General features: G+C 44.8%; 1 protein-coding gene across 19 annotated transcripts in view; it reads right to left on the bottom strand.

Moving 5' to 3' along the window:
- The window catches only part of KALRN (kalirin RhoGEF kinase), a 699,404-nt gene that overhangs the window by 41,009 nt on the left and 632,865 nt on the right, over nucleotides 1–25,530 (bottom strand). For 9 of the 19 annotated variants that reach the window (XM_042232347.1, XM_042232379.1, XM_042232348.1 and 6 more), the window contains 13 exons: nucleotides 23,638–23,704; nucleotides 21,600–21,703; nucleotides 21,354–21,423; nucleotides 20,936–21,022; nucleotides 20,282–20,374; nucleotides 19,459–19,509; nucleotides 18,509–18,586; nucleotides 12,222–12,407; nucleotides 11,684–11,855; nucleotides 8,585–8,823; nucleotides 6,604–6,857; nucleotides 2,902–3,025; nucleotides 1,766–1,825 (listed from right to left, as the gene is read on the bottom strand). In XM_042232347.1, coding sequence (XP_042088281.1) covers nucleotides 1,766–1,825; nucleotides 2,902–3,025; nucleotides 6,604–6,857; nucleotides 8,585–8,823; nucleotides 11,684–11,855; nucleotides 12,222–12,407; nucleotides 18,509–18,586; nucleotides 19,459–19,509; nucleotides 20,282–20,374; nucleotides 20,936–21,022; nucleotides 21,354–21,423; nucleotides 21,600–21,703; nucleotides 23,638–23,704 — 1,585 coding nt within the window. Of the gene's footprint in view, nucleotides 1–1,765; nucleotides 1,826–2,901; nucleotides 3,026–5,744; nucleotides 6,858–8,584; nucleotides 8,824–11,683; nucleotides 11,856–12,221; nucleotides 12,408–18,508; nucleotides 18,587–19,458; nucleotides 19,510–20,281; nucleotides 20,375–20,935; nucleotides 21,023–21,353; nucleotides 21,424–21,599; nucleotides 21,704–23,637; nucleotides 23,705–25,530 lie in introns of those variants that run through there. The other 10 variants (XM_042232396.1, XM_060418684.1, XM_060418690.1 and 7 more) reach the window with 3 other exon arrangements.

The raw sequence follows: 25,530 nt of genomic DNA, 5'->3' as shown, positions 1-25,530 counted from the left end.
CACACTTGCAAGCTTTTGCTCATTTAAACGCAGAACAGAGTATTAATTACATCAGTCAGCCTTCTCAGTGTTGACCCATGAGAAGGTCACCTGGTCCCACACCTACCTGTGCCCAATTCTTCCTCTAAAGAGCAGAGAAGGAAAGTCATTCTTCTCCCCCTAGTTCACCAGAGCTGAGAAAAGTCCCAAATTGCCTTGTAGAACGCAGATACCTGGCTCTCCCCGCTCCCTCCAGGTATTTGCAGATGACATTTTCAGGACATGCCAGCAACACTGAGGTCTGGAGATAGAGGTGCTATGAGGCATATCTCCGAGCTGACAGGTGTGAGCTCCCCAGGAGTTGGTGCTTGTCTTGTGAAATGCAAGGAAAGCAGAGCCAGAAATTTCCCCCACCTTCCTCACTCTCTAAGATACCCAACAGGGGAGCACCGGACTGGCCTACACCTGCCAGATTTAGCTCTGTGGCAACACCTGCAGCCACAGGGGACTGTTTTCTCCAGACAGATCTCTCACTTTCAACCACTAGTCTCTGGCTTGGTTGAATTCAGCTGCCATCTTCCACCACTGACTTATCCCTCTTACAGTCATGTGGTTTTCCTCGGCTTTTGTGCTGGTTGTCATCATATGGTGGTGGCTTTCTTTGGGATTAGGTCAAATTAGAATAATAAAGATCCATTTAGTTAAGTGAAAAACATAGGGCTATAAAAAGGAAAAGTTTTAAAAAATACATTCTACATTTTATGCACAGAAGAACTCTCAAACTTTCATCCATTATCAGGGATGTGGGCACAGATTTGGAGGAAAATATTTCAATTTACTGGGAACGACAAAATGGCAGGAAAGCCATTTGCTCCAATTCTCTAGGGTTTGTAAATTTATGATGCTTGTCAGTAGTGAGCCATGTGAAAGCCCTAATTCTATAATCCCAAAGAGTTCCTGGCCTAGAAGGAGTTGAAGTTGATTGGATGTTCTTGCTGGTGAAGATGTTGGTTTCTCGCCCACATTCCTGTAACCCTGTGGTATGAGAAAGGCCCCTGAGCTGGGTTTCAGCCTCCTTATCTCTAGAAAGGACTCAGCAAGGCCTATAGGAGGCAGGCTGTTCCCAAGGTTCTTTTCCTTCATGACAGGTGCAGCTACTGCCCAGGAGCCCTGGTGGCTGGGGAAGAGCAGGTTCTGGAGTTGCTGCGATCACTCCTCATTTGCTATCCGCCAGCTATACACAGTGACCGGGGGCCAGGTCATCCCACAAACCACACCTAATCCCTGATTTTACTGGTGCCTTCAGGGAGGAATTAGTCCCAGAAGAAAAAGAACATAAAGGGGAAAGGAAAAAGGGAAAGCAAGAAGGGAAAAGGGAGCAAGGAGAACTAAAAAAAAAAAAGGGGGTTCTTCTCTTTAATTGAGAACCAGTCACTATTTATAAAGCTATTTTCCATGAAAAAATGTTTTCCAAGTCTCCCATTATGAAGCTGGAGATTTTCTACACAAAGCCAAAATTGTCTAAAGAAGAAAATAATAAGCAAGCATTCAAGGGAACCAGAAGTTTTTAAAAAGGCATCTAGGAAGAGGTTTGTTTTTTTTTTTAATTTAAATTAAACTGAATTCAGTTTTGTTTTCTTTTTTATAAGTTGGATGGGACACCCAGAAATGCCCTAATATCACCATGTATCCTTGACTGGCTGGTCACTTGAGCAAGGTCACTGTTACAGAACACACCAAAACAGACAATCATTGTAGTAAAGAGGACGACAATAGCTGCTTCTACCTCCATGCTAGTGTTAGGGTCAAGATCATCACACTCTGACTCCTCGGAACTGTTCGTCTCCTTGACGGGCAGCATGAGGTGGGGGAAGAAAGAGAACACAGTTAGAACACAGGCAGCTTTGGCTAGAGAGCGGGGAGAACTTAAGAGAAGCGTGAACAATGGGAAAGTGGGCAGAGAGAAACCAGGTGCTGTCGAGGTGGGTGCGGGCCACCTGGGGCGGCAGCGTGCTCTTTCCAGGGAGAGCCGCTCATCTCCCAGGAAATAGCAATGGAAGCAGCCAAATGAAGCATGAGTGCTGTCTAATTTCAGCTGGTGTCTTCTGTGAGGCTGGACTTCCCAGGCGAGGGTGAGGGAGACAGTGTAATTTCTTTTCCCCAAGAAGGACATTAGAATGGGTTTTGACTGTTCTTATTTTTCTCAGGAAGACTCAGGTAGATAATACACATTATCACAATATTACATATCAGCAATCTAATTTCCATTGTCCAGAGGCAGATCTTTTCTGAGGGCCCAAAACAAAGAAAAGAGATCACATCATTTCAAGATGGGGTACAACAAGGATCTGCCGAAGCTTAGAATCAGGGAGTTCATTATCATAGTTGGGTTATTACAGAGCAATAGCTTGGGTTTCATCAACATGCTTCCCTTCTCTGCCCAGGCATAGGCCTGAAGGTGATGTCTGAATTCTGGAGAAAAGAAATGAAATTTTACCAAGGACACAGTAGCCCTTACATTCCAAACCTCAGACTTCAAAGGGTTGGAGGTTTGGAAAACAGCTCTAATCTCTTTACCTTGCATGTATTTTTAAACCCAAGACACTGAATGGGTGACTTTGAGAACTTTACTATGAATCAAGCATCTTGCATTTCTAAGAGAATAAATAATACTGCAGATAATTTTGCTATAAAACATCTGCATAGTATAAGAAGGAAGGTATAAAAGAAAAAAAGAGATACTTACTTATTTGAATCGAAGTTGCCAGGAGAAATAAAAAATAAAAAATAAATTGATCTCGCATGCAAAATCCTACTAAACTACTTCCCCTCTGGTCCCCATCCACCCAAGTCTCCTTGTGAGAATGCTGCAGGGTGGGGGTAGATGAGAGGTTGGACACAGTTCCGGAATACCTTACTCACTTTAACAGAGACTTTGTTGCCCAGAATATCCTTGGGTTTACGAGGCCCTGTGGCTTCATTTTTACCCGTGTTCTCCACTTCTGCCCGCTTTCTCATGCGTAGAGTATGCCATGAACATGACTTCCTGTTGTACCAAAAAATGCACCAATCAAAATGGTAGGTCAAGGCAGAGTGAGGTGGTGGGTGGGACTGCCACCCTCTGCTGAGTCAGCAAGTGAGGCACTCCAGCGAAGCCCTGGCTGCGGAGGCCCCAAACCTGCACACCAGCTCCTGTGGTAGAGGCTGGCAGTGGATCTTACTTCCAACAGGAAGTGAGTGAGGATGAACTTTGACCCCTCCCAATAGATGTGCGAGGCTGGTTGCAGCATTGGAGGGAAAAATGAGAATGGAGTTATTAATAATTTACTGAGGGACGTTTTTATATTATATTGATGAGGGCTTAGAGGACTTAGGAATTCCCTTCCTGAAGGGTATGGTGGATGGGAGGACTGGGGTGGGGAGTAAAATAGGAAATATAAGGGAGGTATAGTCTATAGTGTGTAAGGCACTTTCCCAGGATCAGACACAGAGACCCAAGAGCATGATAATGAGGTTTCCATCTCATTATTTGTATTTGCGCTGCGGCCAGTCTCAAACACTGTGTAGTACAGATAGAAGTTCTAGGGCATTGGCTTAATAGACTGGTGAGTGCCACTCATTTATCTGGAGGAGTTAGGATGAAAGGTTGATGTTCTCCACATTATACCATGTCTGTGAATACAGGGCTCTGTCAACCACTGAGAGGTCTTAGAATTTTCCTGTTGGGAGAAGACTCAACATGTGCTCTCAGGAGGTGAGTAACAATGCCCTTTCACACTATCCTAACTTCTTTCTTCTCACTAGGGGGTTTGGAGCTATTTCTTCATAGACCTGTAAAGAGAGGCTAGTGCAGAGCTCTTGAGTTCCACATATGCCACAACTCAAAGACAAAGACATCAAAAGTTAAGTCACAAACAGCATCACGGACCTGGGCAAGCATCGTCAGTTTCAGATGTGGTCACAGAGTTTGGATGACATTCTATCGTGTCTGGAGTAAGTGAGGCTGGCCTCTCTCCAGTGTCTCCTTATCAAGTTTAGGCCTATACAGACAAAGCTCAATTAACAGAGCTTTCATTAGGGAGACAAGGGAGAGAGAAAGAGACCTGTGAAATTTAGGAGGAAGGAGGATGCCCCAAAATACATAGCATCTCCTCCAGAAAACTCCACAAATGTCAGGGATTTTAGGATGTTTTGGGGAAGATGTACTCAAAATATTCATCACAAGCATGGAGGTTTAGCAATCTACTTTCTGAGCAGGAAAGAGTGATAATATTCATGGCCTCTTTTTTTTTTTTTTTTTGGAAAGCAGCTCCCACAAAAGGCAAGAAAGAATCTCCTGGCCAGACGTTCTCTTATATCTCCTAAATTGGCAGGCTCCCTGGGATCCCTTGCATACCAGCTGTTCACTTCAACAGTTGTTTCCGAGTGAGAACTGGTCACAGAAACTAACTTCAGGTAATATCACCTTAACTCCAGACTTTAATCCCCTATCTTTACCCCCAAAGCAAAGTTCCTGCTCATTCTGAGAACATCTTGAGTCAGAGGTTCCTGCTGAAAAGACTCCTAGGGCAGCCAGTACCGTGTGTGTGTGCGTGAGCATGGGGGTGCGTTCCTATGTTTATCACAACCCTGAAACTAGAAATGCTGCAAGCAATGTTGAGAAGCAGACACGAAATAGTACAAGAGGCAGAACACACTTAATTTCACTATTCTTTTTCCCAGAAGAAGGCGTCATCATGGTCTGGGGATCTTCCATCTCTTGGCCACAAGCCCAGGGGTTGATGTGGAAACAGAGACATTTCAGTGACATTTATCCTGTAGGCATCACAACCAGCTTGACACTTGTGGCCACAGCAGCCCTGGGGAGGGTGCAATGAGTGTCCTTCACTGATAAATAGTGACAACCGCTTTCAGTCCATTGCTCTGTTCCACTCCCACTAACCCTTGAGCAAGAACTGCTGATAAGGAATCAAATGAGCAATTGGTAGTTGAATCTGCTCTCTTTTGCCTAGTTTGACACCCTTCCTACCAGTCTTCCCGTGGAAGGTGTGAAATGTGAACAGAAGATGTGAAGGTGAGAAGGGAGAAGTTCTGAGTGCCTGGATATTTAGATCACAACTCATTATGAGTTAGCTAGTGCTGTAAGTCACTGATTAATAAGAACCTGAATGCTGTGAGGGCCTTTATTTCCAAGGCTTCTGAAACCAAATATCTAAAGGATAAGATGAATGGGGTCGATTGCCCTTTAGGGGTTGCTGCTGATTTCCAGCTGGGCCTATGGTTACCTGGAAAGGCCAGGGTGGGGTCAGCAACCTGTCTCCTGAGCCAGAGAAAGCACCAAGGAGGTACAGCTCTGCTGGTGTTGCTGCTCAAGCATCCTGTGCGAGTTCCTCCCTGGGCGCCGGTGACCACTCAGTGTGGAGCACAGTGGGGGCTGTGAGCCACCCCACCACCTTCTACACTAGCCACTGATTCACATCAGCACCACCAGGTCACCCAGTTGGGCAGCATCCGAGCGGCATCATTCCTCATCTCAGAGGTTACAGAGAACCCACAGGGGCTGTTTAGAAGGGAAGGCTAGGGTTGGATCTCTGGTGGTAAAGGCACTTTTTGTTTAGGAAAAAATTGCCAATGCATTCAACCAACTCTTAAAGAAAAAAAAAAAAGAAGAGGAAGAAGAAGAATAATCATTTGTGCATTTAAAAGTTCCAGAACAGTGCAATGAGGAAAAAGGGTCCACTAGTTTTAACCTCATAAAGACATGCTCATGGTAAAAATTTATTTTACATATTTAAAATAATACATTTAAAATTATTAGTTACATTACAGGTACAATGATGAACATTGTGACTCTCCATTATATTGCACAGCCTGACTTCATCCACATGGGTTTCTTTAAATAGTGCAAAATACTTTATACAGGAATGTGTTTGGAAGAGCCTTCGCAACCAAAATGAGGAAAAGAAATATCTTACAAATGACCATGAACATATATTAAAGTGACAGGGGAGGGGGAAAATTAGAAAAAAAAGTTACAATCTGTACACAGGAATTTCCATAGACAACCAAAAAGTTTCCCCTCTCCTGGGAGAAGCAGCAGGCCTCTGACCTATGCAGGTCTGGCATTTGTGCTAAGGTAATTTTTTGGAGTCAATCAAAAAATAATATATATATATATATATGTGTGTGTGTGTGTGTGTGTGTGTGTGTGTGTGTATATCAGTAACTTAATACAATATAAATAGAAGTCCAGTCCAGTGAATCCTGTGGTGGGTCAAATGGAGCAACAGGAGGCATGCCTTTTGTCACCTAGGGTTTCAGTACGGTTCTTTTCTTAACAAGGGGGTGATGGGGAGAAAAGAAAAAAAACAAAACAGAAAATTATAAATGAAAAGGAAAGAAAACCACTGCTGTTACCACCACCACCAAAGAAAAAACTGAACAATCCAGCCCCGATGCCCCCTGCTGCGTGTGGGTCCAGCACTCAGACCTTGGTTCCGCTGGCGCTGTCGTGAATAAGCAGCAGGAACTCCCTATCATGTGTTTGCATTTTTGTGTTCTTTGTTTCGAAATTTTTTTTAGATCCACATACTCCTCTCCCGGGGACGCCAACGAGGCACTTACTTGATGCTCCCGTCACTATTTTCTGTGGCTGCCATGGCTTTGGTGAGGGGCGCCAGGATGCTGCCAGGGACCCAGCCCTCAGCGGCAGGGGAGTGGTCGCTGGCGGGCTGGTACACCAGGCACATGTTCTGCTGGTTGACGGCGAGGACCTGGACCACCTCACCTTGGCTCACACAGATTTCATTCTCCTTCAGTGCATAATAATCTTTGATCACGGCCATGGATGAGGCCCCATTGCAGCCTCCCAGGTCACTCTGCGAGGAGACAAAGTGAAAGGGACACAGATACAGGAAGGCTGGTTCACACATGCTTGCTCTGCACCCTTGTGTGGTTAAAAGCCAGTCTTCCTACTAGCAAGGTAAATAGCAGGCAGAATCTTGAGAAATGAAATTATACTCATACACGGGATCTGAGAATGTATTTTAAGGCAATGTTTCATTAATACTATAATTGAGGGTGTAAAGGTGGAGATACTGCTCAGCTGTAGGGAAAGGACTAAACATGCCTTCCGCGTGGAAATCCCTCCTTAGCATGCACCTTCCTGCCAGCATCCTCCATGGGAGGAAGAGTGTGGCAAAGGTACAGACATATGTAAACACCTGGGCAAAGGTCAGGTCAGTGGTCACAACCTCCCAGTAAAAAGAACACAGGCTCTTTGATACATTTTTTTTTCTTCCTTTTGAAAAAGCATTGGTCTTACTCTACATTCTGACCCTCTTTGAGACAGAAGTAACAGTGAGACATTTGCCCAATTCAAAGGCCAGGCCATGACTTATCCTGACCCAACCACTGTGGGAACAGAACTCCTCCAGACCCCCAGCTCCACCCCCCGAGCCGGTACTCATTAATATGAAGGATCCTGCCCCCATGACTTTTTCACGTGACTCTGCACCGGGAAGCTACTTCAAGACAGACCTGCAGTTTCCATGGATGCCTGGTTGCCTCACAGCATGGTGAGAGCCAGAAATTCTTCAGCAAATTAATGTGACTTCAACTTACTCACAAGGGCAAGGGATTTTAAGATGAAATCACTTCCAGGTGATAAAATAGGTCAGTATAGTTACTCTAACACAGAATTGAACTTGGTCATCAATAGTTAAAAAAATAAATTGGAAATTCCTTGATGCTTTCACTGCCCATGGTCTGGGTTCAATCCCTGGTTGGGGAACTAAGGTCCCACAAGCTGTGCAGTGTGGTTGGAAAAAAAAAATCAGTATCATCTAATAATTTGGGTAAGAAAAATAAAACTATAAGGTAAAAACATATAGGTCAAAATGTAGACATTCCTATTCATAGACCCATTGAGGAAATGGAGGCCTGATGAGATTAAGTAACCCACTGAGGTTCTAATGCAAGACACAAAGTTCTGAGCTGCAGAATTTGGAATGGAAACCAGATAGCCTAACTCCTGATCTAGCACTTTTCCCATTCACTGTCATTTCTACTACTTTGTGGGGTCAACACAGCTGTGTACATTGATGACAATCCTCATGACAATGTTTGAATTGTGATCTGTGATAAATGCCTAATCCAAGGGTAGCTTCCACAGTTACACATCAATGGGCAGCACCCCCTTGTTGCATCAGCCTATGGGTGGTGAAGAGCTGTGGGCTCGCTTCAGGAGCTCATTTTTAGAAAGGGCAATCTCTTCAAGTTGTCAAACCCTCGAGTTGCGACTTTTAGGTGATCCACCTCACAACTCCTCTATTTGCCTCAAATCATAATTGCTACTACAATACTACCTACAGCGTTTCTGCAGATGGCAACAATAGCCCTTCAACACAGAGTGTCTGAACCTGGGGGAAACTGGCCTTACTCACTCAGTTTTTCAGAGAAGGAAGAGACATAATTGAGACTAGAAGCTATTTAGTGGACTCTTCCTGCTAAAACAATCAGCATAAAAAGATGCTACTTTATGAAGTAAGAACAGAGGTTGTGCCCTCAAGGAGGGTGAGGGTGGAGGTGATGGGCCATCACTTACCTTGCTGGCCTCAAACTTGTCCCCGGCCTGGTGGTAGTCAAACCCTGGACTGCCATTGGAGGTAGATATCTTCAGGGGTGGCAGAGGTGGGTTATAGCTGGAGCCCTTTGGGGGCTTCTCGGAGCCCACGGGGATGGAGGAGTAGGGCCTGGGGCTGGCTTGGGGAACCCTAGCAGGCTGGGACCTCATCACGGCTGTGCTCCTTTCTTTCCGCTGATACTCAATGGGCGACTGGAGGGCTGCAGGGAAAGAGCAGACTGTTACTCTCAGCTTTGGAAATCCCACGAGGACTTGGAGGCTCATGAGGTGAAGGCTTTGTGAAAGACAGAGTGGGAACTCAGGAGATAGGGGAAAGCTATCTTGAAGGGAAAGAGATGACTTTGTTTTCCTGAGGTTAAAATGATAAAGTTCCAGGGTCTGAGTAGTAAAGAGGTATAGCAGGTAAAAACCACACAGGTCAAATTCTCTAACAGTGACTTCAAGGCTGGCCTGATTATGTTGTTTCTATCAGTGTTCATGGTAACAAATATTTAATTGGGTTAATGGCTGAGGCCCAGAGTACTTTCCATGATGAGGATATTTCTATAGTAATAGGTATGTACTTTAACAGGACTCAACACACGGTCCATATTTCCTTTCCATCTGAGGCCTCAGGACGGGAAGGCTGACTCTGAGGTGCCTGCACATGTGTCTGTAACTAAAAGCCTGGCTCCAGTCCATCATCACGTCCTTTGTCTTCTGAGTGTGTAAGTGCAGCACGGGCTGCTACCAGACCTTGACCTTTCTCCCTGGAGAACAGTAAATATTTAAGCATTGAGAACTGAGTTCAGTAATAGCTTCATAACTCACTATAATTGGGGAAAAGTTTTCTTGGAACCAGGTATCAATACAAGTCTGGATAAGTGACTATGGTCAAAGAAGTACCGTTCCAAATCTGAAGCAGATAGTAAGACAGCTGTGAAGCAGACCGCAGCAAACTGACTTGATGAATCAATATCTATTCTCATGGAGCTGGGGTTTTATTTTGATTATATGCAATAATTATGCTGAAGTGTTTGAAAATGGCATATCTTCTTAAATAAGTTCCACAGAAAGACTTCTTCTACCAGCCTCAATCTGCATAACTTAAGTTTTAGGATTAGGAAAGTTGTGCATCTTTGGATTGGATTTGTATCTGGCTGACAGATACAGTGTCTTATCCCTGACCCTGTTTTTTTGTTTTGTTTTCTGGGGAGTTCATAGACGAATATATGCCCTACCACTAGCAACTATACTGCAGTTTTGGGGTTAAGAACCTGATTTTAAGTTACACAGCTCTTAGTTCAAGTTCTTATTCTAGCACCTACTGGTTTTCTGACTTGGGACCAGTTTATTTACCTCTCTGAGCTTCCTCTTCCTCATCTGAAAAATACAGTGTGATAATATGTGAAATGCTCAGCACTGTGTCCCACACAGATAAAGGACTCAATATATGGGTGGGAGCCATTATTAGTACTCTGTTACCTACAGTTTCAATTTATTGTCCTACCTTACTATTCTTTTGTCCTGAATTGAGGAACTTAGCAACTTCATTTCCAACTTAGAATCTATTAGAAATTCCTAATTGAATGCAATTTAATGAATGTTTTTTATATTTCACACATTTTTGCTTAACATTACTTTATCCACATAAGCATTAAATCAACGTTGTATATTCAAAAGCAGTGAACAATATACAGCTTTCAGTACTATCCCTCAGGGCTGGGCTGGTGTTTAATTTTAGATTCTTTAGAATTAGAAAGAACCCTAGAGATCACATAGTTTAATCTTTTTTTTTTTTTTTTACCGAATTGTTCTACAGTTGGGAGACCAGGGGCATGGCCCAAACTCTGTCTGTAAAATTGCTTTAAAGTCTCATGTTGTTTTAATTGCTAAGTCATGTCCAGCTCTTTGCGACCCCATGGACTGTAGTCTGTCAGGCTCCTCTCTCCATGGAATTCTCCAGGCAAGAATACTGGAGTGAGTTGCCATTTCCTTCTCCAGGGGATCTTCTGACCCAGGGATTGAACCCATATCTCCTGAACTGCAGGAGAATTATTTACCACTGAGCCACCTGGGAAGCCTTGAAGTCTCATTTTCTATCTTAAAAAATCAAGGCATTCTACTATATAATCTCATGTTATTTGTTTTAAAATAAATACAATGTGCTAAATCTCTTACCATGGTGTACAATTGATACCTGATGATCTCATAGGCTCTCTGGAGTTATCTGGAGATAACAGGGGCTACACAGAGAATGACGCTCTCTATGGGAGGTGTGCTGTGTTTTCCTGCTTCCAAAGCTGCAAAGTAGATGGTTCACAAAAAGAGCCAACCGAGGCCCAGCGACACGTCATGACTTCCCCAAGGTTCATCACCTCTAGTCTCTCCCCACAGTATTCAGTCCATGCTAGACACCCAGCAATTGCTCTACGTGCATCATTTGAAAAGAGACCAGATTCTAGACTAGAAAAAGTGATACGCTGAAGGGTTGGACGTGTGTGTGTAACCATGGGAACACATATGGCCACACAGTACTCCTGTAAGTCTATAGAGAATGTCATTCTCTGTGTAAGTGACTATTGGTTCTGGGAAGCTTCAAGGTATTCCTGAAATTTAGAGTTAGCAATCACCTCTGTTGGAAGCAGAGAGGGATTTGAGCTGATCTGCCAAACTTCCAATTATCTCTAGATAACACTAGGGAACCTCTGAGATCACCAGCCATTAACTGCCAAATGGAAAAATATACATCACTGATAGCTGGCCCCTGAGACAAAGAGAATGTGCTCATTTCAGATTTTGGCCCCAATTATTACCAGCTGGTAATGGTGGCTACAAGGCACTACTTCTGTGCCAAGGCTGTAAGAGATTATCTCTTCTTTTGGAAACATGGCCTTCTTTATCATGCCCTGTCTGCCCACTTGTATATTTGGGTTCAGAAAAATTCTACACAAAGTGTTTCTGAAAACTACAAGGTTGGAATGCATGTAAATGTGATCAAGGCTCATAACTCACCAAGGGGGCTTAGGGGTGTGAGGTTCCCTGAAAATGGCCTGCCTAGAAGCCAGACCCAGTGCCTACCATTTAAGAAGTCGCGCTGTGTTTCTAAGACTTGGTTGATGTCCTGCACCCAGGCCTGCTGGATGTCAGCATTGGCGGCTTGCAGAATGACCCTTTCTGAAGTCTCCCTGTTCAGAAGCGCAAACTTGCAGGGGTCACTGTCCACGTTCTCTTCCAGGACCAAGTAGTTCATCTGGAAGAAACCAAGGGGATCCTTTACATATCTAAGTGGCTTTAAAATATCAACAACATATTACAGTTCCTTCAAGCTTTTATTTCATATGTTTCCAAAAATGTGCCCTGGCCCTAACACCTTAAATACTTCTGTTTCTGCTTTTGAGTGAGCAACACGATCTTGGAGAACCCACACAATCACCTTAGAGACTGGTGCCAAGCTGTCACTTTTTCTCACGATAATCGACCTTCAAGCCTGAAGGCTACATGCCCAAAAGATCTTCAACATTCTGGATCCTAACTCATGCCAGTGCCTTGTCTTTGGAAAGCAGCTCCCCCAATGTGGTTCTTCCTTGCCCTTCCTCATCCTCGCCTGGATCCTCACCTTGATGCTCTTTTTGAACATGTAGCCTGGGGTGAGGGATCCCTTCCTGAGCAGTTCACTGAAGATGACGATTTGCTCAAAGAGGAACACACGCCTCTCCTTGGTCCGCGACTGCATGCCAGCATCCAGCTCAATCACGTAGAATGTGTCCTGCTGTAGCAGCTTGCCCTGAGCAGTCAGGGTCCCCTGATGGGAAGAAGGGCTGGAATGAAGTAAGTGAAAGACAGGGAGATGACCCTAGCCCCCCTGGGTAACAGAACCTCCCCCTCTGGGGACATGGACAACAAACTCAACAGCAAAAGCCTCAGGTTCTATTAAGAGACTGAATCAGGGCCCATTTAGGGTAGACTGTGGCCACTTTCCTTCTCATAGGGCCCCAGACGGAAGGGAACAATGGCTACAGAACCACGAAGAAGCAGTTCAGGGAAAATGCCAGAAAGAAGATAAAATTATTAGCTAAAAAGATGTTTAGGAATTGTCCTAGCCCTTATTTCTTTTAGTAAAAGGAAAACAGAAAGTAGGTGATGCTGGAGCTGGAACGGTTTTGCTGTCCTTGGAGAAAGTGTGCCACTGAGAGGTATGCCTGCCTGGCCCTTGTGAGAAGACCTGGGGTACTCTCATAGCCATGGACCCAGAACCAATCTAGGGCCAGGGAAATGATGGAGGTAGGAACACACACAGACACACAGACACACACACAGACACACACAGACACATACACAGACACACACACAGACACACACACAGACACACAGACACACACACACACACACCCAATGAGTTGGGCCTCTCTCTTCTATTATTTCAGGCTGGTGAAATTCTGAGGCCTTCATCCCCTGCTACAGATCAGCAGGTACAGCTGAGGTACTATCAATAGGTACCCTTATTTTATAAGCTGGTGGATATTTTTTTGGGGTCCTGGAATCCTTCTTATAATGTTTCCAGTTGCCAGATCACTTGACACCCAGTCTAGGAGGTAGAGCATATTTGGTTTACCAGTTCTAACCAGATTTTCAGAGATACTGTCACATTTTTCAAGGGACTCTAGCCCAAGCCAGCAAGTCTTTATAGATGCTACTGGAGAGCCTTGCTTTTTATACCGTTCAGCAACAAGAAGATGCTGCCATCTGAGACAGTGACCAGAACACTGCCTCTAAACTATACTCTCAGCTGACAACTTTGGTCCTTTAATGCAAATGTGGGCTATTCTCTGCACATGATGCCTTTTTCCAAACATTACCTAACACACGAACTATTTTCCTTTCATGTTCCTGAGAAATGCCTGCCCTTTGCTTGGATCATGGTCCTTACTGTCAAGGTCAGCAGCCAAACAGGCTTATCTCTACCCTGGTCCAAAGTTAATATTAAGCCAGTGACCAGCTCTAAAAGCTCTATTAATATTACATAAGAGCCTGACCCAAGAGTTATAGCTCTGCCAACACTGAAGGGAAAGCTAAAGGATGTAAAAGGGAGGGAATCCAAGTGAAGGGGTTAACTTCTCCCTGCCCCAGAGCCATGCACTTCAGAAGGAACGGTCCTTCCTAGTTAGCAGAAGGAATGCAGAGCAGACTCTCTAGGACTTGATCAAAAAAGGAGATGGTGGTGGTTGATTTCAAAAAGAAAATAATTCCACCCTCCTGTATATGTCCTTCTGTGGACACATGACCATGTACAATATGGTTCCTGTGAAGTCTGAGTGAGTCAGAAGGCACATCGGATGCCCCTCCTGTCAGAGTTCAGTTCCTCCAGAGACCAAGAGAAATTCAAGTCAGACTCTTGCTCAGAAAAACACAGGGAACATGAAGGGTGAAGGGTGAAAGGAATCATTTGGCTTGTTCAGAACACCCTCAGACCTGGAATAATTCCAAGCAAACAAGTGTAAAATGTCATCCAGTGTGACTTAAGAAACACCGTGTGAAAACTTGAGATGTATTTCTGATGCATGGCCCTTCTTCTCGAATACCTCGGGCCTACTGTGGAGAACAGGAACCTGTGAAAAAAATTAAGAGCAAAAAGGACCCTCCACATAGTTCCCGATCACAACAAAGTGATGAAAATCAGACAGGGACAGCAGGATGGGCCGTAAGGGCAGAAAGGACCAAAGAATTTGGCTCAAAACCATCATGAATTGAACTCATTAACCCAAACCTGAATATTACACTTCCTAACCTTACATATATACCAGTTCGCCTTATGTCTATTTTCTTATAGTTTAGCCAGAAAGAAGAGTCTCTTGTTTCCAAAATGAAAAATGCAATGTTACATTACTGGGAATGTTACAATGTTAAATTACTGGGAAACAGGATTAGAAGATCCAAATCTTTCTCTGAAGGGTTCAACAACAACTATAAGCACCTGTCAATAACTGTGTTAGTTTCAGTTTTATCATATTAGTATTTAAAATAGACTGTCTTTAGTTGGAAGTGGTCAAACAAGAGATGGCAAGAGTGAACGTCGACATTCTAGGAATCAGTGAACTAAAATGGACTGGAATAGGTGAATTTAACTCAGATGACCATTATATCTACTACTGAGGGCAGGAATCCCTCAGAAGAAATGGAGTAGCCATCATGGTCAACAAAAGAGTCCAAAATGCAGTACTTGGATGCAATCTCAAAAACGACAGAATGATCTCTGTTCATTTCCAAGGCAAACCATTCAATATCATGGTAATCCAAGTCTATGCCCCAACCAGTAACACTGAAGAAGCTGAAGTTGAACGGTTCTATGAAGACCTACAAGACCTTGTAGAACTAACACTCAAAAAAGATGTCCTTTTCATTATAGGGGACTGGAATGCAAAAGTAGGAAGTCAAGAAACACCTGGAGTAACAGGCAAATTTGGCCTTGGAATGTGAAATGAAGCAGGATAAAGACTAATAGAGTTTTGCCAAGAAAATGCACTGGTCATAGCAAACACCCTCTTCCAACAACACAAGAGAAGACTCTACACATGGACATCACCAGATGGTCAACACCGAAATCAGATTGATTATATTCTTTGCAGCCAAAGATGGAGAAGCTCTATACGGTCAACAAAAACAAGACTAGAGCTGACTGTGGCTCAGATCATGAACTCCTTATTGCCAAATTCAGACTTAAATTGAAGAAAGTAGGGAAAACTGCTAGACCATTCAGGTATGACCTAAATCAAATCCCTTATGGTTATACAGTGGAAGTGAGAAATAGATTTAAGGGACTAGATCTGATAGACAGAGTGCCTGATGAACTATGGAATGAGGTTAGTGACATTGTACAGGAGACAGGGATCAAGACCATCCCCAAGAAAAAGAAATGCAAAGAAGCAAAATGGCTGTCTGGAGAGGCCTTACAAATAGCCGTGAAAAGAATAGAAGCGAAAAGCAAAGGACAAAAGGAAAGATATAAGCATCTGAATGCAGAGTTCCAAAGAATAGCAAGAAGAGATAAGAAAGCCTTCTTCAGCGATCAATGCAAAGAAATCGAGGAAAACAACAGAATGGGAAAGACTAGAGATCTCTTCAAGAAAATTAGAGATACCAAGGGAACATTTCATGCAAAGATGGGCTCGATAAAGGACAGAAATGGTAGGGACCTAACAGAAGCAGAAGATATTAAGAAGAAGTGGCAAGAATACACAGAAGAACTGTACAAAAAAATTCTTCATGACCCAGATAATCATGATGGTGTGATCACTCATCTTGAGTCAGACATCCTGGAATGTGTAGTCAAGTGGGCCTTAGAAAGCATCACTACAAACAAAGCTAGTAGAGGTGATGGGAATTCCAGTTGAGCTATTTCAAATCCTGAAAGATGATGCTGTGAAAGTGCTGCACTCAATATGCCAGCAAATTTGGAAAACTCAGCAGTGGTCACAGGACTGGAAAAGGGCAGTTTCATTCCAATTCCAAAGAAAGGCAATGCCAAAGAATGCTCAAACTACTGCACAATTAAACTCATCTCACACGCTAGTAAAGTAATGCTCAAAATTCTCCAAGCCAGGCTTCAGCAATACGGGAACTGTGAACTCCCTGACGTTCAAGCTGGTTTTAGAAAAGGCAGAGGAACCAGAGATCAAATTGTCAACATCCGCTGGATCATGAAAAAGCAAGAGAGTTCCAGAAAAATATCTATTTCTGCTTTATTGACTACGCCAAAGCCTTTGACTGTGTGGATCACAACAAACTGTGGAAAATTCTGTAAGAGATGGGAATACCAGACCACCTGACCTGTCTCTTGAGAAACCTATATGCAGGTCAGGAAGCAACAGTTAGAACTGGACATGAAACAACAGACCGGTTCCAAATAGGAAAAGGAGTACGTCAAGGCTGTATATTGTCACCCTGCTTGTTTAACTTATATGCAGAGTACAACATGAGAAACGTTGGACTGGAAGAAACACAAGCTGGAATCAAGATTGCCGGGAGAAATATCAATTACCTCAGATATGCAGATGACACCACCCTTATGGCAGAAAGTGAAGAGGAACTAAAAAGCCTCTTGATGAAAGTGAAAGTGGAGAGTGAAAAAGTTGGCTTAAAGCTCAACATTCAGAAAACGAAGATCATGGCATCTAGTCCCATCACTTCATGGGAAATAAGATGGGGAAACAGTGGCAACAGTGTCAGACTTTATTTTTTTGGGCTCCAAAATCATTGTAGATGGTGACTGCAGCCATGAAATTAGATGCTTACTCCTTGGAAGGAAAGTTATGACCAACCTAGATAGCATATTCAAAAGCAGAGACATTACTTTGCCGACTAAGGTCCGTCTATTCAAGGCTATGGTTTTCCAGTAGCCATGTGTGGATGTGAGAGTTGGACTGTGAAGAAGGCTGAGCGCCAAAGAATTGATGCTTTTGAACTGTGGTGTTGGAGAAGACTCTTGAGAGTCCCTTGGACTGCAAGGAGATCCAACCAGTCCATTCTGAAGGAGATCAGCCCTGGGATTTCTTTGGAAGGAATGATGCTAAAGCTGAAACTCCAGTACTTTGCACACCTCATGTGAAGAGTTGACTCATTGGAAAAGACTCTGATGCTGGGAGGGATTGGGGGCAGGAGGAGAAGGGGACGACAGAGGATGAGATGGCTGGATGGCATCACTGACCCGATGGACATGAGTCTGAGTGAACTCCGGGAGTTGGTGATGGACAGGGAGGCCTGGCGTGCTTTGATTCATGGGGTCACAAAGAGTTGGACACCACTGAGCAACTGAACTGAACTGAACTCTGTTTAGTTAACAAATGAAGTTTGGCTATAAACTAACAGCCACTTATTAAGCTTAAATCAGGAAAGCCAATTTGCTCTTTTGAGATTCATTTTTTTGGGTTGAACTGAATCCCCGCTCCAAGTTGCATGTTAAAGTCTTAACCCCCAGTACCTCAGAATGCAACCTTATTGAAAGACAGAGTCTTTATAAAGGGAAACAAGTTGAAGTGAGGTCATTACAGTGGGCCCTAGTCAAATGATTGATGCATTTATAAAAAAGGGAAATTTCCACAGAGGTCTGTACAGAAGGAAGATGATCTGAAGACACAGGAAGAATGCCCTCTGAACATGAAGATGGCCATCCTCAAGCCAAGGAGGGAGGCCTGAACGGGCCCTTTCCTCACAGCGCTCAGAAGAAACCACCCTTGCCAACCCCTTGATCTCAGATTTCCAGCTTCTAGAAACGTGAGATGATGTATTTCTGTTGTTGAAGTCTACAGTACTCCGGTTATGACCACCCTAGCACACTAATTCTGGTTATGGAGGCCCTAGCACACTAGCATATTCAATTGAAACCCAAATCCTGGGTACATCCAGCTGTTTCCCCCAAGGCTTGACTCTCTTTGTCAAAGAATAAAATGTGAGGTTTTAGAGCTTTAAACATCTACTTAACTAAAAAGCCAGCCACTAGGCAGACCTGTTTATTAGAACCAGGGGAAAAAAGGGAAGGGAAAAAAAAAAGTGTTCCATTTCTCCCTAGTTCTACTCCCATCACATAGTCCTGCACTCCCTCACATTCCCAGCATTTCTCAAGTAGGAAAGAAAAGGGAAGAGGTCATTGGCAGGTCCATGGCTATAAAGAATCTTGGGTCTTTCCACCCCCCTTGGAGTTCTGACTGCAGCTTGGTTGACCTCCTATGACTGGTCTATTGTTGGAAACCCTAAATAGGTGCATCTTCTAGGCCCGTGAACCAGAGGGGCCCAGGCACAATGGCGTAGACAGCAAGTGAGACAGAGAGGGTGGGCACAAGGCTTCAAAGGGAAGCCTGGGCTCCTGCTGCTCCAAAGAGAGAGGGCTAAGAAGCCTTCTTGAGAGCTCACCTCAAAGCCCTGCAGGCGTCCCAGGTTCATCATGTCATTGCAGCGTTTTGGAACAAGGCACATTAACTCCACTGCTTTCTGTGGGGAAGAAAAGCAGCAGTCATAGCCAGGAGCAGCACTTGGGTGGGGGGGTCAGGACAATTCCATACTGGAAGACTGAGGCCTCCTGGTGGCTTCTTGATCCTAGGAAAGGACACTGGTCCCTACTGTCCACTTCAGAAGAGAATGGATTTCCTGTTCCAGTTTGCGGGGTGTTGGTCATCCATGCAGAGGCTCCACATGAATCAGTGACCACATGCAGGAAGGAGGCTTCCCAGTCCATCCTTTTTCTACCTTCCTGCATTTCTTTATCCATTTGCTTTCCTTCTCACATTTTCTTTCTTCTCTTTGTTGCTTTCTGGCTGCCCAAGCAACAGCTTAGCCTTGCTTGTGAAACACTAGAGGTTTTAACCTAAAATAACCTGCCAGAATGGTCTGTAACCACTCTGGCTTAAAATAATCCCCATGGTGACGTTGTCTCAAAGGACTTCACTTAGAGAGTAATCCTCGGGGCCCAGGGAGGGAGTGAAAATGGAATAATTTATATGTCAGCTTCAAACAGTACCTGGATTCATGGATAAAGCTGTACACTGAAACACTCAATCTCTGCAGGATGTTAGAGAGCTCAAATGCCACCCTTTCCCACCACATGTCACTGGGAGCCACAAAGAGAACATCAGTGGGGCTAAGCTCTGCTCTGGCTCAGGTTTGGATTCTTGTGTTCTTGATAAACCCTCAGTGTGCTCCTCAATGCTTGGCATTCCTCATCCTGCTGGGCAGCTGTCTGCAAGGGGTTCTGCTGTCTGAGTTGGCCTGGATCCTCTATCCTCCAGAGCCAATACTTCTCCTTTAGAGGGAGACATTCAGTACTGTCCCATGAGAACCACCAGCATTACAAGCAGAAAACTCACCTCAATATCTGAACACTCCAAGCCAGCCTTCTCACTGTATCTCAGGAAGTCCTAGCAAGTAGGGAGGCAGGGAAGGGTGAGGGGAGGGTAAAACCAATTAGGTAAAGACAGCACTATAAAAAAAAATGAAGTATCATTAAAACCAAGATGACACCCAGAAGACTCCTCCCCAACAGAGATGGCAATGCTTTGTAGTAGCTGAGATATGAAGTTACGAGTCACAGTAGACACAGAAAAAACATTCAAAGATTCAAAACTCTGCGTAGAGGGGAGAGGCAAAGAGGAGAGAGTGACTGAATAGGGACAAAAGGGGAATGATGACGAGAAGGAATGGAGACAAGACAGTTAAATATCTCTTCCATTTGCCTTATATTTCCCTAAGACAAGTCAAATTAAACAACTTTAAAAGGTAACAAATGGTCAAATTTTAGGTTTAACTCTTCTGAGGTTTCCAGGGGTTTTTTTTGTTTTTTGGTTTTTTTTTTTTTCATTTTCTTTCTTGGTGAATTCTTCTCTGATTTTATGCTCTTATAATTTTTTAGTTTTTAAAGGTGCCAAGTCAGTTGGTGACTGCAACAACGTAAGAAAGTGATTTGGAAAAAAGAAAATCAAATAATGACCAAATTTAAAGGCAGGAACAACAGGCATGCAATTTACTTGGGGGCAAAGGTGATGCAAATAACCAGCAGGTAAGGTAAAAACCCATATAGGCCTCCCATAGGAAAAGTGTGATGGAGACAGAACCTTGAGCTGACCTGCTCCCTAACTCAGAGCCTGACTAAGACCCTGCTCTGGCCCTGAGCGGAGCTCACAGACCTCTTACCTTGAGGAGCAGTTGATATTTTGTTATTCTCTGAATGGGCTTGATAAGGAAGTCGCTAAGTGTCAGCCTTTGATTTATCTCTTGTTTCACCTCCTGGAACACAAGGGAGCTATATTACACAAAAAGGAACCAAAGGATTGGGGTGCTCTGGTTATGGGTTCAAAGGAAAGGAAGGCAGGTCTTTGTGTTTGCCAGGAAAGGTTTAGAATCTACAAAGCACACGATGGGTAGAACTGCCTACACAATAGTTCATTTGTTATTAACACATAGCCTATGAGGGCCCCCCGGGAGGAGGAGGGCCCTCAGCAGTCTCCAGGGCCTGGTGATGAAGACTGGGGGCACAGTGGGCTCCGGGGTCATGGGAGGAGGACCGGAACTTCTGCAGCAGTCTTCCAGTTACAGAGGCGTTCTATCAGCAGGGACTCCAGTCCACTCATTGGGCTGCCTCCGCTCCTCTCCAGCAAAGGGACTCGTGAGAACTTAGCCAAGAAGCTAATTAATGGCTCTGAGGAGGCGGCTATCTCTGTCCTGAGGGATGCGCAGTGCTGGGTGGGGGTCACCAGGCGATGAATGACGGCTGGTATTCCTGAACGGGTTGATCTTGGCCTGAGTTTCTTGCCCCCACCCTGGTTCAGCCAAAATCGAGCAGCTTACCTCAAAGTAGGCATCGTACTCAGCGACGATGTACTCAGAGCGCGGCTTGTTCTGGCAGTACCACACGTAGACGTGCAGCTTCCGCTCCTGCAAGGGAGGGAAGAGGGGAAGGCGCTCAGGCCCCTGGGCCGCGCCGTCAACCTGAGAGCGCTAAGCTGGTCTAAGAATGGAGAAGAGGACACAGATCCGGTTCACGCTCTGGAGATGCACCAAGGCGGCTAAACATCAGGGACAGAGGAGTAACCTTAGTGGGCAAGAGCCCATCTTCCAAACTGCCAAGGAAGGGAGGAAAAAACCCAGCAACTCAGGAAGGGATGAGGAGGAAGAGGAGAGGAGGGAAGGGACTGCAAAATGCATGCACCTGAGCCTGGCGGGGGGGGGGGGGGGGGGGCAGGGTGGGGCGCGGGGCAACACTCACATATTTAATAAAGAGCTGTGCCAATCTGTCTTGCTCCTGGATACATTTTTCCAGTTCACCCAGGAAAACACTAAAGGAGGGCGGAGAAGAGAAGAAAGCCACGTTCTTCAGAACTGTATTACTTCTCAATGAGGAGATAAATGACAGAAGACTTCCCCCAGACTCTACCCCTAAGGTCAGATGCGGGAGGATGGGAGCGCTCCAGGTTCCAGGACACCCTGAACCTCAGGGCGATGCAGCACTTACTCCTTATGCCAGTCATAAATCTGGTGAATATTTCCAAACACGATTTTATCCTTTCCTCGCATGTCCTCGGGGACACCCTTTTCTTCTATTCTCTTCATGAAACCCTGCAGGGTGGAGGCAATGGTGAGTAGAGCATTTCAGAGAATATTTCTGGACCAAGGCCCACCCAGAAGCCTGGAGGAAGCCCATCCTCTGTGTGAGGAGAAGCCCTTAAGGGCTTCTGTGGTTTCTTACCACTCAACCAGGACTTCACCCTTATGCAGAGTGAGAGACAGAACTTTCTGAAGTTCTGGGTCCCTTTCTTTGTCTCCAGCCCCCTTAAGAAAGCAGGACAAAGAAGATATAGTTGGCTGTTCCTCTCCTGTCTCCCAATCCAAATTACGTCTTTGAAGACTTAAAACTAGATGTGTCTGACCTAGAAATAAGTCTTAATATGTGAATACTTCAGCTTCTGTAACTGGAGAAGGACATGGCAACCCACTTCAGTATTCTTGCCTGGAGAATCCCATGGACAGAGGAGGCTGGCAAGCTACAGTTCATGCGGTTGCAAAGAGTTGGACATGACTGAGTGACTAAGCACAGTACAGCTTCTGTAAAGTGCTAGCAAATATAATCTCATTTCAGCTTTAAGTTCCGATGTTGTTATCAGCAGCATTTGTCCCATTCAAAAGATGAGAAAGCCAATGTGTGGGGGATTATGTGACATGTCTAAGTCATGCCACTGATGTGACTGATCCCTGGACCTCAGGCTCCAGACTCCCAAGCCCACCACTCCCAGGCTGGACTGCCTCTGGCAGCTGCTACGCCTTTAGCTGTCCCCATCTCACCTTGGAGAAGAGGATAACTTTCCTAAGTTAGAATTCAGGCCCTCTGTATGCCAGGTTAGTCTGTTTATCCAAGGTTCAGGATAGGCAAATGTGTGTGTATGCGTGTGTGTGTGTGTATTAGTTGCTCACTGTGTCTGACTCTTTGTAACCCCATGGCCTGTATGAACCCCTAAATCAGCAGGCTGCCTAGGACTGGGATTTATAGACCCAGCGCAAGGAAGCAGCAAGTGAGTTAGATATCAGGCATCCACCTTGTTAGACTTCACATCTTTTCGTTTAAGATGATTAACCACAGGGCTCTAAGCCATCTAAATTATCCATTTACTTTCTTATACCTTCTCATCCATGTGTCTAAATCCCTCTAAAGTAAACCCCTATGGAGAGAGAATTGTTTTATTTACTATCAAGTTGACTCAACTGTGGACCTGCCAGTCTTGCTTTATTGGTGGTTTTTAGTTTGTCTGTTGGCTTGGTAGCAATATGCTCTCCTTAAAAATCTAGGGAAACACAGAAGCCCCGAGGTTTCACTAACAGTGACCTGCTTGACCTGCTGAGTGCTCATGGTGGCTCACAGCCACGAGGAATATATGTCCATATATTTCTCATACACACACACACACACACACACACACACACACACAAATATGGGCTTCCCAGGTGGCGCTACTGATAAAGAACCCACCTGACAATGCAGGAGATGTAAGAGATATGGGCTCAACCCCTGGGTCAGGAAGATCCTCTGGAGGAGGGCACGGCAACCCACTCCAGTAATCCTGCCTAGAGAACCCCGTGGACAGAGGATCCTGGCAGGCTACGGTCCATAGGGCCGCAAAGAGTCGGCCATAACTAAACTGACTTAGCACATGTGCACACGTATTTATGACTAGTGTATACGTTGGTTAAATACCAATGCAAAGCTCTAGAGACAATGGCTTGGTTACCTAAAACAAGGTGAAATGGATTCAGGTCTAACCAAGAGGCTGCAACATTTGAGGCCCTACATCCCCCTAAATCTCCTACAGTATTTCAAGGGGAAAAGGTTAAAAAAAAAACAAACTTTGTGAAAAAAAAATCACATATTGTATTCGATCTATCATTTTTAGTTTCATCTCTGTAAACACCCAGGGAGAGTAAAATACCTGGGAGCCCAGGTAGGCTCCAATATCCCCCTGGCTGGGTGACCACAGACATGTCCTGAGCCAGGTACTCACCTCCACCACAATCCCCAGGTCCTTGACATAGTCTTTCTCTGTCTGTACCAGCTCATTCAGAACAAACCTGAGCAAGAGATTAAGAACAATGAGGGCTCCTCTTCACTGTGAAGCAAGAAATCCTCACATCAAAGTTCACAATAAAGTTACTTAGGAGTCTCTACGACAAGACCACCCAAACCCACACTGAGCACTCTGGGGGAGGTGCTGGCTGATGCCCCCTGGATGAGAGGCCCCCACTGGTGAGGAGCTGAGGGCATCCAGGCTGAGAGGGCTTTCCCAGACGGCAGCCATGCCAGAAGAGCGACACTTACAACCTAGCGCTTGTCTTCTTCCTATTGTTTATAATCCCTCCTCCCTCACCTATGACTGAATAACTGTACAACACAAGGAGGAAGGAATAACAGCCACTTGGGCAAAACTGAGTTATGAAAGCTTTGATCAGCATGAGACTTCTTCTCCTTCGTGTCAACTCTGTTCTTTGCTTAACCAGAGAGAAAGACATTTGTTTGATAAGCAACCTTTGGGCCTCAGGACACTCATCAAGTGAAGTGTTTGAGATACAGAAGCTACAATTATTCAGAGAGGTGTCCATGGTAACCAGCCTGCAAAATCCCCAGTCAAGGCCAGAAAGACTGACTGAAGCCATTCCCTAATCACCATTTTCAGTGTGGCCATGTCCCCAGCCCCAGCAGAGGTGGGATTTAACCACCACAAGGATATTTACTTTCTTGGTTTCTTTCTTGGTAATGATTTCTTCCTCTTAGAGCATTTACTTTGTGCTTATGAGAGGGTAAGTACCGTAAGCCCTGGTTTATGCAGATATTGAGACTGTGGCAGTATTGCCGAAGATGACAGTGTGAGAGGCAGAGATGGGATCTGAACCCAGTTGTACGAGAGTTCAGAGACCACTCTTTCGCTGTTGCCTGCTGCCTGGCTAAACTATTCAGACTGGCTCTCTGGAGTCCCTGAGGCATCAAACCCAAACATTTCTTTCTGTCCAGACAGTAAAGAGCTGGACATAAGGCAAGTATGGCTGTGCACAGAGGCAGGGTAGCTGTATGCAGCCTACTGGATTCTGACTTGTATCCCCCAAGTTTGAAAGAGTTCTGCCTGGAGCCACACAGCTCATTTTTGGCCTGAGTGGGAGAAGGAATCAAGTTCTGGGACATCAAAGAGGGGCTGCAGCACAAGGGTGGTAGCCGTTCTAAGCCTTGGAAGCAATTCATCTGAAATTTTTGTCCCATACAGCGCAGAGAAGCCACAGATCCCTGGGCCTGGAGCCCCAGGGTGATAGGGAGGAGGCAAGGGAAACACACACTTCTTTATCAGTGTGCCCAGCACTTCCAACCAGCTCCCTCGCTCTGATACACACAATTACGGGTTTCAGGCCACAGGAAGGAACTGGCAAGGCCAAATAAAAGCATTTAAATATACTGGAGCACAGACTGAGTTACTGCTTAGAAGAAAGTGGTAAAAAGAAAAACCACAGGAAAGTTAGAGTGGGAATTTGGGGCTGGAAGGGCTCTCTGGGGAGGAAGTCCAGCTCTCCGCCTCTGGATGGTATTTCTATCCCGCTGACATCGAAGGGTATCCTAGCTTTCCAGCCTCTACGAAAGGGGATTGGACTAGGCGCTGCTAGTGGACCTAGCATCTCCTCCCTCAAAGAGCTGATGAAACACTTGAAGAGATAAGGACACAAAGAAAGACATCTGAAAGGGACGTAAAAGATTTATGCTGCCTGCAATTGAAGGCAGTGTACAATCAACTGCCAAATAAATTGAACTGATAATGAAACAATTTTTTCATGCTCAGTTCTTCCGAGTAAAAGTTATTTATTAATTATTATTATTATTTATTTATTAATGGGCCTCCTTTATAGCTCAGTTGGTA

The sequence above is a fragment of the Ovis aries genome, chromosome 1 (assembly GCF_016772045.2).
Source record: "Ovis aries strain OAR_USU_Benz2616 breed Rambouillet chromosome 1, ARS-UI_Ramb_v3.0, whole genome shotgun sequence".
NCBI classification, from domain to species: domain Eukaryota; kingdom Metazoa; phylum Chordata; class Mammalia; order Artiodactyla; family Bovidae; genus Ovis; species Ovis aries.
This window is presented reverse-complemented; position numbering and strand designations above follow the sequence as displayed.